At 37.2% G+C, this 18,463-nt stretch overlaps 1 protein-coding gene across 1 annotated transcript in view; it reads right to left on the bottom strand.

Moving 5' to 3' along the window:
- med12 (mediator complex subunit 12) overlaps window positions 1-18,463 on the bottom strand; it is a 184,903-nt gene that overhangs the window by 125,806 nt on the left and 40,634 nt on the right. Inside the window, exons 10-13 of the mRNA XM_072595208.1 lie at window positions 14,800-14,936; window positions 12,549-12,680; window positions 10,856-10,982; window positions 3,820-4,049 (exon numbers count right to left, since the gene is read on the bottom strand). Coding sequence (XP_072451309.1) covers window positions 3,820-4,049; window positions 10,856-10,982; window positions 12,549-12,680; window positions 14,800-14,936 — 626 coding nt within the window. The remainder of the gene's footprint in view (window positions 1-3,819; window positions 4,050-10,855; window positions 10,983-12,548; window positions 12,681-14,799; window positions 14,937-18,463) is intronic.

The raw sequence follows: 18,463 nt of genomic DNA, 5'->3' as shown, positions 1-18,463 counted from the left end.
CTACAAAGAATTGAGAACAGTCAAATTGAGCCCAGATTATGTCTAAGAAATTACCACTTAGTTTCCTTGGAAATATGCAAGAGGGTAAACAGGGCAAGAAACAGAATAGAGGAAGAGAATAAAACCAGGTTGCTGTCATCTACCTCTTGGAAGCTGCTTTCATAACAGCAATGCGAGACGCGTATCCGTAAATACCGTAGGCAACAATTTGATAAGCAGTTTTCAATCAAAACAAATTTTGGCACTAGGTTTGAACCATATGCAGAAACAGAAAAAAAATTTAAAAGCAATTTCATGTTTTTAGTAATGCTCAAATAAAGTTGCACAAGATTTTGCAAGGATTGATACTCATTATTACCGGAAATGCTACACCTGGCAGTATAATATCCTATCCAAATTTATCAAATCAGTAGTGAGGGCAAATAAGAAAACACAACTAGATAGAATAATCAAGCATTCAAGTAGTCTTCCCTATTTTAACAAATTTTGGGGAAGGAGAAGGTGGTACAGAAAGACAGACATGAAAGTGTATAGTGTCTTAGAATAACCACTCAAAATATCTTATGACACCACTGTTAATTTGAAGTACAGTGATGGTTATTATGGCCAAATATGGTAGGCATTTCACATGTATCAAGATTCAGTAAAAAGCAACATTTGAACAGTTGATTTGGTTTTATGATATTGGCAAAGGGAAAATTGTCGCTTATGCCAACAGAACTCTCTGAACTTTTTTTAAAAAATGCCTCTGGATCTCCAATATTCCCCTTAATCACCTGACAATAAACATGGCTACAATTTAGTGTAACTTCTATCAAACAGCTCATTTCACAATTTAGCATTCCCAGCTCAGATGAAAACCATCTGATTTTCATATGAAATAGAAAGGGAAAACCTGACTTACCTGAGGTGAGACATTGAAATAGTTACAATTACATATTAGAGTAGGCACATATTCATCCAAGAATAGAAGTTTAAATTTATTAGATATTGGGAAATTAAATTATTGAAGGCAGTTAGCCTTGAATACAGAGACTAGTTTTGATAAACACCCTTGAAGAAACTGTTTTCTCTATCAGCAAGAATACCATAATGACAAAAAGGTACAAACAAGATAATCTCACAAGTAACTACAGACAAATGACATAACAGGGGAGGCCAGAAACAATTTTGAAACAAGGTCACTGTGACTTTGAAAGAATAAACAACTGCCATTTCGCAAGTCAAATAAGAGGGAAACTGTTCCTGAAATTGTTAGCTCAGTCACAGAATCAAAGTTATACGTAGTTAAACTTAATACTATAAGTAACTTTATATTAGAGCAGATATTACAAATATTATAACAATTGGTAAAAATTAATATCCTTTTTAATTTTCTGCACTAAGATCAGTGAGGGATAGGACTTGTATACCCGAATATGAAAAGTGATTAATAAGTAATTATACCACGCGGCTGGCAAATGTCTCGGAAGGTAATAATTGGTGTTGGAATGTGATCAATAATCATAACAGCCCAAGGGTAGGTGGTAGGGTATCTGGCAAACAACATAAAATGATGGGAGGACTTAAGGTGGACCATAAAGTTGTTCATCATTGATCATGTACTCACAGGATTGGACATGTAGGTCAGAAAGGACGTGGAAGCACTGATGTTATGTTGCATGTAACCACTGTAACAAGGTATGTGTAAATATCCTGGACTTGATCAGGAACAGTACAGTATCACTGACCTCCAACTTGAGCTTTAATTAAGAGGGCAACTGGGCCCCACATGAAAAGCCCAGATTCAGAGCAGTGTCTAGCCTCTCCCACATGTGGTAAAGGAGTTCCAAATAAAGATAGATCTGTGCTGAAAACATTGAATATATTCACAAGAGGCCGCCAATGTAGTTTTAATGAAAGAACGGAAAGGTTTATTATTTGGACAAACACAAACGATTTTACATAAGATATTGAAATAAGCATAATCACCTTGAATCTCTTAAGAGTTCAGAACATTTATAGGTGATCAAACTGAAAGATAAAATTCTTAATGGGCGTGCCACTGTCAAACTGTAGAGAATGGTTTGACTTACAAGAGATTCTAGAACTAAGGGATCACAATCCCAGAATAAGAGGACTAAGATAAGGAGAACATTGGAAATGTTCTATCTTAGAGAGTTGCAAATGTTAAATAACTTAATACATTCAAGCCAGGGATTGTTAGATTTTGGGTACCAAGAAGATCAAGGGATACAGTGATAGCTTGAGAGGTAGACAAATCATGATCTTTTCACTGAATGATAGGACAGGGTTGAATTGCTGAATGATCTATCGCCAACCCTATTTCTTATTATTATACCTCAGCAATTACCTGGCATAAAGTTTGGAAAATTCGATAGAATAATTTTTTTTTGAAAAGGCAAGAAAATGTTAATCATAAATGCCCAAAATTATAAAAGGAAGAAGCTTTTAGTGTGAAAGGTATAACAGACAAGTTGAGCAACATAATTGAATTCAATCAAAGACATGCACTGAGTAACATCGCAGGTGTACAGAAACTGGATTAAGTCAAAAATAAAGGAATATAGAAAAACAGAAACAGTATGCTAATAACCTCTTAATCATAATCCACCATTTAAAAGAATCATGATTGACATACAAGCTCACTCATAATGTGTACTTAGCCCTTTATCTTTTATTCCCTTTATTAACAAAAAAAATCTACAAACTCAGATTTAATATTAACAACTTATCTAGTAGCAAGTGTCATTTGCAGACAAGAACTCCAGACAAAAACTAATAGAGATTTGGAGAAAAGTGTTTTCTGAAATCACTCCTGGAAAATCTCTGACTTTTAAACTTCATTTCAAAATCCTGGACTCAACCAGTAGAAATCATTTTCCTCTATTTACCCTATTTGTTCCATGTGATAGCTTGAAAACATTGATAAAATTACCCCTGAACCTAACACACCCAATTTTATGTAATCTCCTTAAAAATCACTCACTGAAATTATTAAATCTATGCTGTTCTCCCTATTTATGGAAGCAAACAACATTGAATGATAAAAACACGAAGTGATAAACGAAAGGCACGATGGGTACTCAGCTGGGACTTTTGATAACGTACACAAAGTCAGGTGCTTTTCTGGGTCAAACATTTTAAGGAAATATTTAACTTGGCATGAACTCTATTCATCTCATTTTTATGTTTTGTTTCTGGCCTGGATTTTGATATTTTAAAATATTTGTTAGCAATAAAAACTTTCTGGGAGTTTTAATAATGTGTTTTGGAGATCAGCATTCAATGTCACATTCTTCAGCCTGTGGCTTATCACACAAGGAAACCTCGCACCAAACATGGGTCTAAATCAGACAAGAAAGAAATGCATATTGACAGAGGTCCGGAACAAGGACAGGTTGATCAAACAGGAAATAAACAAAGAAAAAGCATCAGAGCCCAGGTAGATAGGACATGCTGCCAAGTTTTCAAAATATCAAAGACAAACACTTTGCACTCTGGAAAAAAAATTTAGTCAAGAAAGTCCTTTTCATTCTCCCCTTCCAATGCCACTTTTGAACTTAATACTTCATTCTGAAGAGTGAAGCATAAAATCAGGTCAGAGACCATTCAATCAATCAGTCTTTTATTTGCTGCCCCAAGGACATGAAACTGCGTACAACAGCCACCAGATTTTCTAGCTAATCAGACAACATCACTCATATGACACCATGTCCAGCACTAAGATTATGACTAAAAGGATTGCTAAAGTTAGAGGATAGAGGAAATTATATTTCAAAACATCTACCTCAGCACTATCCCTGATTTTCTCCATACCTCCAGCTTTACACTGCTATTTCCTTCATGTTCCTTCCGGTCCTGTTCTTCTGCTGCATCATCAACAGGTGAACGTGGTCTGGGCACATGCTGCTCCGAGGATAAATCTCCTCTGGATATCAGTGTGCACATGTAGACATTGTGAGAGAAAACATCATGGCGAATCAGCTCACAGAACAGGAGTACCAAGTTGGCAAATTCAGCCTTTTCACTTTCACTACCAGGGTCAGCTAGAAGACAATTAAGGGAAAGTTAAGGACACCAAATGAAATGTTAATGTGCATCATAACCATTGATGTACAAGCGACATTCTATGGATTAAATACATCTCCCAAGTACTAATATTACACAAAGCAGGCAGCCTGCCAGACTGGGTTGCTGGTTTCTGAGTAATCTGTGGGCTGTCTGTGTGTCAGAAGTAGTTACTTGTAAATATCTCTGTAACAATAATGACGACTTTTAAAAACAGAAGTTTTACAGCATGGCTTCAGATTGAATGGGTTTGTGTGCACCACTCATTGATTTTTTTTCTCTTTCTTGTAGATTGCTTTACGACTGAGCAAGGTAAATAACAGGGCCTCAACATTTGATAGAAACTTGAAGGGAAACACCCATAACTCAAAAGAAAGACTTCTGGTTTCAGTTTTACTTTAAGTTTTGGGTAGTCTTATGAAATCCTTGGAACAAATGTGACTAGTGAAAGGATGTAATGAACTAGACTGCATTAGAGTAATAAGCTAATGTTAGTCCTAGATTAAGAGTGTTGGCATAAAATCCTGAAAAGGTTACTTATAGTTGAGTACAATAAAGGGCAGGTGTAAATTCATACCAGGGAGAACTTATTTGCAGTTCCAGTCTAAAAGTTGAAACAACCTAAATCTGAGGTGGACATTGTGGGAAACAAGGGAAAAAATTGCGAGACCCCCAGCAGAGATACTTGTATCATCGACAGCCATAGGTGAGGTGCCAGAAGATAGAGGGTGGCTAACATTATGCTAGTAATTAAGGAAATCTGCAAGAAAAAGGCAGGGAATTACAGATGGGCGAGCCTGACATCAAAGGTGGGTACGTTGTTGGATATTCCCGAGAGACAGGATCTACATGAATTTGGAAAGGCAAAGACTGATTAGAGATAGTCAGCGTGGCTTTGCACTTGGGAAATAGTGTCTCACAAACTTGAGTTTTTTGAAACATCTACGTGGACTTTAGCAAGGTCTTCAACAAGGTTCCACGTGGTCGGTTAGTTACTAAGCTGAGATCATAGGAAATCCAAGGACAGATAGCCAACTGGATCTAAAATTGGCTTGATGTTTGGAGACAGTAGCGGTCGAGGATTGTTGTTCAGACTGGAGGCCTGTGACCAGTGAGCTGCAAAGATTGGTACTGGGTCCACTGTTGCTTGCCATTTATATGAACAATTTAAATGAGAATATAGGAGGCATGGTTAATAATTTTGCAGATGACATCAAAATTGCTGGTACAGTGGACAGTTAGAAAGGTTATCCAAGAATACAACAGGATTGTGATCGACTGGGCCTGTGGGTCGAGAAATGGCAGAAGGAGTTTAATTTAGATAAATGCGAGGTGTTGCATTTTGGTAAGACAAAGCAGGGCAGAACTTACACAATTAACGGTCGGGCCCTGGCGAGTGTTGTTGAACAGAGAGAACTGGGAGTGCAGGTACATAATTCCTTGAAAGTGGCATCAAGATAGATAGGGTGGCAAAGAAAGTGGCTGGCACACTTGCCCTCATCAGTCACAGAACTGAGTTAGAACATCATATTACGAAAGTACAAGACATTGGTTTGGTGACATTTGGAATACTGTGTACAATTCCAGTCACCGTGCTATAGGATGTTATTAAACTGGAAAGAGTACAAAAATGATTTAGAAGAATGTTACCAAGACTGGAGGGTTTGAATTATGAGGGGAGGCTGGATAGGGTGGGACTTCTTCCCTACAGCATACAAGGCTGAGGGGTGACCCTGGGTTTGTAAAACCATGAGGGGGAAAAATAAGACGAATATCCAAGATCTTTTCCCTCCTGGGAGGGAGTCCAAAACTACCAGCCATTTGTTTAAGGTGAGACGGGAAAAATTTAAAAGGGACCTGAGGGGCATCATTTTCACACAGAGCCTGATGCCTATGTGGAACAAGCCACTAAAGGAAGTGGTAAAGACAAGTGCAATCACAACATTTCAAAGACATGAATAGGAAAGGTTGAGAAAGATATGGGCCAAATGCAGTCAAATGGAACTAGTTCAGTTTAGGAAACCTGGTCGGCATTGATTGGTTGTGCTGAAGGGTCTGTTTTTGTGCTATACTACTCTATGACTCCAATGGCTTCAGGTAGGTCTACGTGAGTCAACTTTTTTCATTCATTCGTGGGTTGTGGGGATTGCGAAGTCAACATTTATTGCCCATTCCAAATTGTCCTTAAGAAAGTAAGTCACAGTCTTAAATGGCTGCCATCTATATTATTACACTGGGAATTCCAGAATTTTCAGCCAGCTCAATCCTGTGATTTGGAGGTAGAGGTAAACCCCTAGGACTTCTGTCTTTAATGTCACAATGGTAGAGCTTGTGGGTTGGAACATATTGCCGAAAGCAGTTTGGCAAATTGCTAGAGTACACCTTGCAGATGTTACACACTGCAGCCTGTTGATGGAGAGGATAAATATTTAAAGTAGTGAATAGAGTGACAAATGAGTGGACTGCATTTTCCTAGATGTTGAATTTCTTGAGCGTTTTTGAAGCAGATTGTATTTGGGCACGTGGACAACTTAGAGCCACAATCTTGACTTGTGCCTTATAGATGGCAGACAGACTTAGAGGGGGTTCAATGGTGAGTTGGTCACTGTGGAATTACATGTCTCTGACCTGCTCTAGTAACCACTATATAGATTTATATGGCTGGTGCAGTTAGATTTCTGGTTCATGGCAACTTATGAGGAAGTTGATGGTACAGGACTCAGTGATGATAATGCCATTGAATATCTAAGCGAGGCAATGAGATTAGATCATCTCATATCGGCGATTGTCAATGCCTGGCATTTGTGTGGGGTAAATGTTGCTTGCCACTTAACAGTTCAAGCCTAAATGCTATCATGGTCTTGCTGTGTATGAGCAAAGGTTTCACTTTCCCACAGAACACAAGTGCAAGTTCGTGTCCAAAGCAAGAAGAGAAATGGAATAAAGTACCAACAACGGGAAACCTGACTGCACTTTGTTCATTTCAAGTGGAGTCTAGCTGCAGTTACATGTTGAATATCAACAGGTTACAGGATTTTTAATCAAACATATATAGCGTACTGGAGAGGAAAATCTACTACAACCATTTCTTATTGATGAACAATTAACATAGAAGGAGCAAGCGGAGGCCATTTGGCCTTTTAGCCTGCTCGGCTAATAAGATCATGATTAATCTGATTAGAACTTCAAACCCACATTTCTGCCTATCCCAATAACCTTGCACCCTTCGAACACCAAAGATCTAATTCTGCCTTCAAAATATTCAACAGCTCTACTTCTACAAATACTGAGGAAAATAGTTTAAAAAACTATAATCCCCTGACAGGAAAATATCTCCTCTTAAATGAGCAACACCTTATTTTAAAAAGGAGTGTCCCCAAGTTCAAGGTTCTCCCACAAGAGGAAATGTCCTCTTTCCATTCTTCTTGACAATTCTCAAAATCTTATGTTTCAATTAAGTTACCTCTTACTTTTCTAAATGCTACAGATACAAACCTAGCCTGTCCAACCTTTCCTCAGAAGACAATCTGACCATTTCAGGCATTAGATGAGTAAATTTTCTCTGATCTGCTTCCAATAATTTACATTCGCCCTTAAATAAGGAGATCAATATAATACACACTAGTCCAAGTGCAGTCTCAGCAGCATATGTAATTGAAGCACAAACTTCCTAATCCTATGGTTAATTTTGCTTGCAATAACATTCTGCTAGCTTTTCAAATACTTGCTGGACCTGCAACTAGCCTTTTATGAACATATTTGTACTAGATCACCCGATGATTCTGCATCTTGCACTTCTGTAATCTCTCACCTTTAAATAAGACGCTATTTTATTCTACCTGCCAAAATGGAGAGTCCATTTTCTCACATCATACTCCACTTACTAGATCTTTTCCCACTATCTTAACCCAACTACATCCCTTTGCAACTCCTAATTTCCTCTTTACAATTTACTTTTCCAGTTGTCTTAGTTTCATCAAATTTGGCTACCACATCTTCCATCTATTCATCCAAGTTATTGACATTCATTGAAGTCAACAGCCCAACAATATTCCCTCTGGCACCAGACTCATTACATCTTGCCAAGCAGAGAAAAACATTTCTGCATTCTCTCTTTCTTGTTAGCGGGCCTATCTTCTATCCACATCAATATGTTGCCTCTATAATCCTTTATCTTCCCCAATAAGCTTTAATGTGATACCTTATCAAATGCCTTCTGGAAATCTATGTACTGAAAATGTACCTGATCTCCTTTACCCACAGAACATGTTATTTCTTCAAATAAGTTCAATGACTTGGTCAAACATGAATGCTCTTTCATAAAAAGATGTAGCCTTTGCCTGATTATTTTGAATTTTTTCAAGTGCCCTGCTAGATCTAACATTTCCCCTGACAAATGTTAAACTAAAAGCTTCCTGCTTATTTCCCTTTATTGAATGAAGGAGTTATATTGTCTAATCTATGGAATTTTCATTAATTAGACACAATGCATCAACTATGTCACTAGTTACTTCTTTTAAGACAAGAGGACAAATTCCATCAGAACTCAGGCACTTATCAACTCACAGCTGGAACAATTGCTCAGTACCAGTTTCCTGGAGATTGTAATTCCTCTCTTCTATTTCCTGATTTAATGAGAGGTTACTTTATCAAAATGAAAATTGATGGAAATTTCATCATTTCATCTGCCATATTATTTTCCATTATTACTTCTCCAGACTTTCTTTCGCTAGGACCAGCATTCTGTTAATGCTTTAATTTTTAGATTATATATAGAAATTCTTCCTGATTTTGTATTTCAAGCTCGCTTTCTCTTATACTGCATTTTTTCCTCCTTATTGATCATTGTTTTAGTCATGGTTTCTGTTCTTTATATGCTGCCCAATCTTCTTTGCAGGATCATATGCTTTTTCTTTAATTCTGTTCTTTTAATTTTTTGTAAAGCTTACCACAGATAGTAGGTTCACCCCTTAGAATTTTTCTTTCTGCTGGAAGGCATATTTTGTGTATTCTGAAATATCCCCTTAAATGTCCATCACTACGTCAATTAATCTATCCTGGAATTTAAATTTGACAGTTCATTTTAGCTAACCTGCTTTCATGCTCTCATAATTGTCCTTACCTAAGTTTAACATATCAGTCTTAGACTCACCTCTCCCTGAAAGTGACTATAAAATTCAATCATATTATGGTCACTACTACCTCAGGGTGCCTTTACTGAGAGATTATTAAAGAATCCCATCTCATTGCACATTACTTATTCCAGTCCAGTCTGGTTGAATTCAGAACACATTATTCTAAGAAACTCTCGTGAAAAAGTATGAAGTCAACTCTATTAGCTTCTCCCATCTGATTTTTCATACCTATACATGGATTAAAATTCATGATTATTGCCATACTTTTCTGTTGAACTCTTATTATTTTTTCCTTTGTACTCCACCTTACCATGTGGTTAGTTAGAAGGCCTTTACACCAGTCTCACAACTGACTTATTGCCTTTATCAATTTTCATCTCTACCCAAACTAGATTTACACCTTTATTTCCAGAATTTAGGCCATCGTTCTGTATTGTGTGAACACCATCAGTTATTGCTATTTGTTATTGACAAAACGCCAGTGATGTACAATTTGATATAAATAAGAGGTACAGCTTCAAAAGTGAGCTTCGTTTCTGTCTTTACATTGTTACTTCAATTTCGATTGGTTTCAATTTACTTCAGATACTGAACTATAAAAATCACCAACCTTTATGGGAAAACAGTTGCATAAGTCACATAATCAGAGGTCAGATCATAATATGATGCTTAAATCATAAATTCCCCAAAGGAAAAAACAGCATGATGGAAGCATCATTACCTGCAACATTTTTTAAAAGAAAAACTAGCCAAACTGAGCAATGAACCTCACTGACCACATAAATTAACATTATACCCTGAGTGTTAGACATGATCTAACGATGCTTGCACAACAGGTTGAACAGTCATCAGATTACCCAATAGATCATTTGTTCACGATTTCCCAGGTTGCACTGGATCAGTAGTAAAGTACTCCTCAGTCTCTTATCAATGTGCTATTTTTACAGAATTTATATCCAGATAAAACATTATAGGTTTGAGCCTTACAGTTCATGTTAGAGCATGCAATTTGAGATAATATTCTGAGAAACTGTTGCATCATCCAATGTGATAGATTCTCTTACTTTAACAAACTTATAAAAAGTATATTAAAAACCTGGAATATATTTCTCTAATTCCGAATACAATCAATTGCACAAATTAAGTGTTAGAGATGCACAATCTTATTTTACAACAAGATGTCCACTGACAAGTTCCTGCTGTAATCCCAGTCTGCCCAATCCAGTGAGAGAAGATCTTGTTAAATCAGACACTGTTGCTTCCAGTTGCATTTGTATTTCAGAAAATTTGCATGGAAAGCTAAAGCAAATGGGTTTAAGGATAATCATGTGCAAGATCTTATGGTTTAGCCTTCCCACTAACAAAGGGTAAACGTTAGGATGAATGTCCAAATGCACACAGCTGCAACTGAGATCAAAACTTTCAGCTTATTCACTCTGGCTCCTGACAGCACATTAAGAGAAAATGGTTGACAGCATTTCGACACCAACTATACAAATAAGTTAGGTGAAGTAAATTCCAACAAAGCGCAAACCAAATTACAGCACGTGATCTCATTGTGTCAAAAATTACAGATTCCTGATTTCCAAGAGCAGGTTTGTTGGTCTGACAGCACTGCATCACTGCAATATTTCCTACAGCATACTTACTCAGCATTGGGGCTTGGGTATCCAGGAATTGAAGCAATACATCTTGGAAAACAGGAATGCTGGCACTGGTGAGAGACCCAGATGAGACAGACCCCTTTTCATCCACTACTTCTGATTCGCCACACCTCTAAAGTAAAGAATATAACAGGACAAAACATTACTTGACTTACAAAACATAGTGTAAAGGAAGGTAAAAATCAAATTGATTTTAATTCATAGTACATTTCTATGATGCTACCAGTTGATGACATGTCAATTTTTGTTTTTCAGAAAATAGACATTTATTTTCTCTGCCCTAGATTTTTGTCAACACGTGGAACCACTTGCCCTTCAAAAGAAGTGGCGAACGATGTTGGTTAACTATTCATCTGAAGTTGGAAACTTAATCTCAGATTATGAAAAAACAGAAAATCCTAAATTTATAATGAACCATTATGTCTTTGGGAGGCTTCAAAGCATTTTGAAACTAATTACAGAATGGTGACAAAACAGGAAGAGGCCATGAATCCCATCATATTTACCCTGATTCTCCAAATGAGCAAATTACCTAATCACTCCCCAGACTTCTAACCATATCCCTGCAAGTTCTTTGTTTGCAGATAACAATCAAACTCCCTCTTAAGTGCCTCAATTGATCCTGCCACCAACAGAAACTCAAGCAATATACTCTAGAGCCTAACCGACCGCTATTCAAAAGTTTTTTTGTCACGTTTCCATTAGTCCTTTTTGGCAATTAGCTTAAACTTGCAGCTTCTTGTCTCAATCCATTCACCAGTGGGAATAGATTGTTCCAATCTACCTGTCCAGACCATTCATGATTTTCTAATCTGCCATCAAATCTCCTATCATCAATTCCCTTCTTCAAGGAAAACTGTCAAAATGTCTACAAATTATCTACATAACTGAACTTCCTAATCTCAGCAATCATTTCCATGAATCTTTTCCGCACTCACTCTAATGCCTTCTCATACTTCTTAAAGTGTAGCACCCAGAAATGAGTATGAATCTCCAGTTGAGGCTGAGGCAATGTTCGATACAAGTTTAAAATAACATTATTGCTTTTGTACACTACGCCTCTATTAACAAAGCCCAGTAGAGCCTATTCTTTCTTATCAGCTCTCTCTTGCCATCTTCAATGCTTTATGCCTAGGTGTATAAACATATAAAAATATAAGTATCTAAACATTAATATTTCTAATATCTAAATATACAATATCAAATATCTAAACATAAATGTGCAAATATGTAAAATAAATATTAACATACAACTAGGTTCCTCTGCTCTTACACCCATTTAGCAATTTACTTTATATTCAGTGATCTTTCTATCAAAATAAATCACTTTATAATATTCAGCATTAAATTTCACCTGCTACTTGTCGATCCATTCCAACAACATATCTGTTCTTCTGAAGTACTGCAATATCTTGTGATTATTCAAGCATGCATCACTTGCAAATTTTGAAATTATACTAAGGTCTCAGTCATTAATATACATCAAGGCCCTGAAGGGCACAAATATTAATCTGTAAAGAACTCCAGTGCAACCACTCCCCTTGTAAAAAAAATTACTTCTACTATGAATTTTTCCTTGCTCGATTCCACAACCAACTAAAATCTTGTGATTCAACAATCCTGCCCCTTAAACATTTAACAACTGAAATTCGACCTACAGCTCAACTGAAGTATTTACCTCAGCTTCAATTTCAGCTTGCCTCTTCTCCAGCAGCTTTGCCACCACCATGGCTCGGTGCCTGCCTGAACGCTTGTAGCTCACTGCCCATTCACACAGCAACGTCATAACAGCATCATCATCTGGTAATATCTGGACAGGGAAAAAGAATAAATACAGAGTAAACTGGACAACTAATTGCCTGGAAAAACAAAATACTTCAAAGTATGATCCCATTTCTCTTCAACTTGGAAAATATAAAAATATAGTAAAATCGAGAATATGAACTTAATGAACTAGAAACCATAGCATGTCTACTACGTCACACTGTCCAAAATGTGCAAATAGTTTTAAAATTTAAAACAAATGTTAGAAAACTTTGCATGATGGTTACATGAGCAAATGAATAACACTATGCAGTGTCATACCAACTCAAATTTCAAAGTTCAATTCACAATCAGTGCAGATATAGAAGTATTCGGCTGGACAGCACTGTGATGCAGGGTGATCTACAAATGCACTGATTCCAAGTGTATACACATACAATGGATTAGGTATACAGAGGAATCTCGATTATCCGAAGGACATGGGCAAGGAGTATTGAAAGTACAGTTAACAAAGCATACAGTACTGAGCGGTTAATGAAATTTTAGATAACTAAATGCCAGATAACATAGTTTAGACAAGCATCGGGACCTTGTGATCCTGCCAAATAATCCGATATTCGGATAACTGAATGCCAGATCATCAAGGTTCTTCTGTATACAAGATACAGCAGAAGTACTCTCCATTGGTTAATATAATCTGCTAACCATGCTGTTGCATTCAGAGAACCCTGGCAAAAATTTGTACCTGAAAAGGAGAAACAAACATTCCAATTTAATCTTGTGATCAGAATCCCTCGCAAATCCAAAAAGTGAATGATTCAAGGCTTAGTTAGAAGTAACAGTAAAAGTAGCTCGTAAGCTTTAACAAACAACATATCCACAAATCATGACAGATGACCTCAGAAGTGATTTGTGAAAGAAGAGCCACATGTTCAATATTACGTCAACATCAACTTTCAACAGCATTCTCAAAAGTTATCACATGTTCATGAAAACGAAATCACATGTTTTTCTGAAAACGAAATAATATTTAGTGACCACATCATCACAAAAAGATATCTGATCCCAAAGAAAATTGCGTTTGGTTAGTAATAATAAAATTATAAATATTGACATCAGCTGTGAATTTTCATCCTGCTCTAAATGAATGCCTAAATATTTTCTATTTTGAGCAACCAGCATCAACCATAAACTTTTCACAGGTTAGCGATGGCTTTGTTGATAGAAAGTAAGGTTTACTCTTCTCTGCTTCAACAATCAACTTCAACCTTGAATGTGAAAACACATTCTTCCACTGCTCTGTTGTAACACAGTGAAATTGCCAACACAATTCTATTTTTTCCTGAATGCAGGCCAATAAATTTGAAGATACCACAAACTCAAAATCTAAAATAAAAACAAAAAAGGGACAAATCTGTCAGCATCTGAAAGTACTTTTTAAAAAGCTGAATAGTGCAGGTACATCCTTTGTCCTATTAGTCCATGTCCATTTAGAACCTCATATGGACTACCAAACTTCATTTCAGGTGAATTGTTATGATATGAAGTAGCACATATTACTTTCATTTCATCACTCTAGGTTAAATTCCAATCCAGACCGCCATGATGAAGGCGACTATCTAACCTGATATTAAAAGAAAACAAGCTTCTACATTTGCTATATCTTCAATTTTTTGTGAATGAACCATCGAGCTCAGAATCACAGCACAGAGAAGTCATTTGGGTATTGCGTTTGTGATGACTCTGCAGGAACAACTAGCCCCACTCTTCTAAGTTTTAAATGAATCCATTCATTGATAGTTAGTGGAACTACCATAGTAACAAAAGTTAACAATAAACCTTCAATTTTTGATGCATTTGATATGTAACAATTCCATTTTGCATATCTTCTGAGTAAAGGGTGGACAAATCAGCTAGCTTTCCAACTATCCACTGACACCTATCAAAACATGTTCGCAATTATCTGCTCCTCTGAAAGTCCAATAATTAGATACTAATTTCATGCATGAAAAGTGGCCACATGAGGCAAGGAGGACTGCTGGAAATGGTGAATTTTGATCCTAAAAAGGAAATGCCATTATTAAAAAAGAAATTTAAAACCAGGTCGCAAAGTTTCCTAAATGCAACAATGCATCAAATACTTTTAAAGAATTCATGAAACTCACCTCATGGCCATCTTTGTTCTGCCCTGATCCAAATATCCTATTGTACAAGGAATCCAATGAGTTATTAAAATCTGATTTTTCGAAACTGTGGCTGTCAAGCACCTCCAGCGTATGTAATACACGACCAATAGTAAAACCTGCACAAATGGGATCAGTGCAGTGAGACTTACAAACATATTATTTTCAACATAAATGAAACAATATTTCATCTGCTTAATTTATATCAAGTATAATCAAAACATTTTTTTTTGCTTCACAGCCTTCATTGTTAAGTCACAATGTACCATATAAAATGAAGGACTAGAAAAATAATCATTTTTGGTCAGGTTGGCCTACTTGTTACTCCATCTCCCCAGTAATGTCGGCAGTTGTTAAGTGCCCTCTGAAATAGTCAATGAAGCCATGGATGCATCATCATAAAGTCTAAAAATAGGATCTAAAAAAGATGGATGACCTAACACTGCCCTAGGCACCAGAAACTACAAGGACAAGTGCCATGTCAACACTGGAAAGAGCTCCTTATTAACATCTAGGTGCTTGAAGCATAATGGCAAAAAGTACGCCACAGAGCAGCATTTCCAGTTTTTTTTTGTTAACAGTGCACTGATCTCTCAGGTCTGCACGAGCAGCAACTTCCAGAATCAGAAGTCAATGCCACAATTAGGGTACCAACAATCAATGACTACCTACAGAACCTTGATGCAACTTGGTGGGATTGTTGTCACAGTCCAGTCAAGAAAGAAACTAACATTCTCTGTAAGGTATGATTTCTTTCAAATGACCATGCCCCAGACACCACCATCACCACCTTTGGATATGTCCTGTCCCATTGGCGGGACAGATTCATCAGAGGTGAGGGAGCTTCTTAGAGAGTCCTCAGCATCAACTCCCAACCACATAAAGTCTCATGGTAGTATTTCAAAAAAGAGCAAGAAGATGTCCCATCTGTTAGCAGCAGTAGTTTCACATCAGCAGGTAAATCATGTATCAGTGGATAGTGCTGGAATCTCCTGGGGTCCTACTCAAAAATCAATTTTTCATTTTGATTGCCATGCAAAGATAGAGAGCAGGCTCAAAGAAGGGCAGGACTAGATGTTAAATATTCTTGGGAAGAGAGTATTGAGAAATGATAGCACAGGAAAGAAATGAGGAATGAAGACATTTTTCATTCATGAGAACATTTTTGCTCTGGTAAAAGATGACGCACTAGTGGTTCAAGGACATAATCTTTCCAGAGCGAAGGAAAAAGTATACAATTGCTTGCTTGGTGCAGTCTATAAATCATCTACCAGTGGGGCAGATGTAGAGATACAAACTTGGAAGGAAATTGCTGAGTGATGTTGACACTATAGAGTGGCTATAGTTGTGTACTCCAACAAGACAAAATGCAGACTGAGACAGTAGCATTAAAGGCAGAGAGGGGAAAATCTTCTTAAACTGTGTTCAGGCAACTTTCCTTAATCAATTTGCATCCATTTCAACTTGGAAGAATACCTCCCTGTCTTTCGGAATGGAGGTGGGCTAGGTTGTTCAAGGATTAGTAGAGGAACATTTGGAGACACTGATCACTGTATCAGAAGGCTCAAGACAACGATAGAAAAGAACAATTGGCAATCCAGCGTAAGAATGATCATGGGTTGGTGGTGGTGGCAGTGTGGGTTTATTTCAATGGGGCAAGAAAGAAGCTGGGCCAAAACCACTAGAAAAAAGATTGCAGATGAACAAATGGTTGCCTTCAAAGAGGAAATGGCACAACTACAGTCCCAAGTGACGTTCCCTCAAAAAAAAGGAGTAAAGAAATTCAGACTTCTCTGGATGACAAAGGAAGTAGAAATTAAGTTAGAGAAGAAAATGAGTATTTATCACAGGCACCAAGTAGAAAATACAATTAAAATACAGAAGTTTCAAAGGGCAGATAAAGTTGCATATTAGAGAAGCAAAGAAGAATTATGAGAAAAGACTGCCGATCAATATAAAGTGAAATACCAAAGGCTTTTACAGACACATCACTAGTACAAGAATGATGAAAAGAGTAGGGCCTCTTAGGACTAAAAAAGTCAGTTTACACACTGAGGCAAGCGGCAAAGCAGAACTGTTAACTTAACATTTTGCTTCTGCCTTTACCAGAAGTAGATGCGACCCAGACCAAGGTAACACAGGAGGAACTTGCATCATAGAAGGGTTCAAAATTGATCAGAAGGAAGTGTTGGATAGACTGTTGGTAATTAAAATTGACAAGTCACTGGGACCCAATAAGATGTATCTACGAATATTGAAGGAAGAGCGGAAATCGTAGGGACGCTGGCCAAAATCTCAGTCCTCCCTAAATTTATGGGAGGAGGCAGGTTCCTGGAGAATTGCAGACATCATACCTTTGGTTGTAAGGTCAAGTCCACCAATTACAAATCAGTCAGCTAAACGCCTCGTGCAAAAACTTCCAGAAATGATTGTTCATGACAGAATTCATCGTTACATGGAAAAAAAAGTGGGTTGTTTAGGAAGTGCAAGCAAGAAAGCATATCCAAATAAGAAAATCATACTTCATCAACTTGGGAAAGTTTTCTGAACAGAAAAGGTCACTCATTTTAGTGTTGTTGATTGGTGTGCATTGATTTTCAGAAGGCATTCAATGCAAGATCACATAATAGTCTTTTGAGACAAGTTAAGATTATGATACAAAAGGGACTATAGTAACACATACAAATGTGCTGAGATAGAAAACAGACAGTAATGCCAACTGATATTTTCCAAGTTGGAGGCAAGTTTTTAATGGAATTCCCCAGCGGTTGGTATTGATGAGCAGTGAGCAACTTCCAAGTTAGCAATATCACAAACCTTGATGATAGATTTGTTAATATAAAACTTTGAAGAAATATAAACCGAGAGAAAAGATGTAGAACTCTGAAAGGATGCTGCTAAGTTGGCAGAATGAGCAGATGGAAGACAGATGAAGTACATTGCAAATAGTGGTGAAGTGATGCACTTTGGTAGGAAGGACATGGAGAGACAATAGAAAAAAGCAGGTACAATGCATAAAGGGATGCAGGAGCAAATGTGCCTTGAACACTGAGGTGACAGATTGAAAGTACAGTTAACAAAGCATACAGTATTGAGAGCTTGATTAATATGGTATAAAGTACAAGAGCAAAGGAGGTTATCATAAACTTAAGATTATTGTTAGAGATCTGTTGGAATATTAGATTCAGTTCTGCAGGGGGGTGCGCCACTCTACACACTACAGAAGGGATATGAATGCATTTGAAAGAATGCAAGAGAAATTAACAAAAAATGTACCAGGAATGAGAGACTTCAGCTATGAGGTGAGAATGCACAAGATGGAGCCATTATCCTTAGAGGAGTAATCCGATAGAAGTTTTCAAATCCTCAAGACCTCTGGATAGAGAAGGGAGAAAATGTTTCCTCTCACAAAGGATTAGCAAACGTTATGAGAGAAAAACACTTTGCAGGTGATCAGTGCTCAAGTCTGGAACGCACCACCTGGAAGTGTATGGAGGCAGAGTCAATTGAGACATTCAAGATTAGATGGTTATTTAAAGAGAAAGTATGCAGGGTTTCAGAGAAAAGACAGAATGTTACTGAAGCCTAATGGAGAGCTGGACCAAATGACTGTTATGCACTATAACAATCCCATGATTCAGTACAG

The sequence above is a fragment of the Chiloscyllium punctatum genome, chromosome 25, assembly GCF_047496795.1.
Source record: "Chiloscyllium punctatum isolate Juve2018m chromosome 25, sChiPun1.3, whole genome shotgun sequence".
Taxonomy (NCBI): Eukaryota; Metazoa; Chordata; class Chondrichthyes; order Orectolobiformes; family Hemiscylliidae; genus Chiloscyllium; species Chiloscyllium punctatum.
Note: the sequence above shows the minus strand (reverse complement) of the source record. Positions and strands in the feature narration are given on the sequence as shown.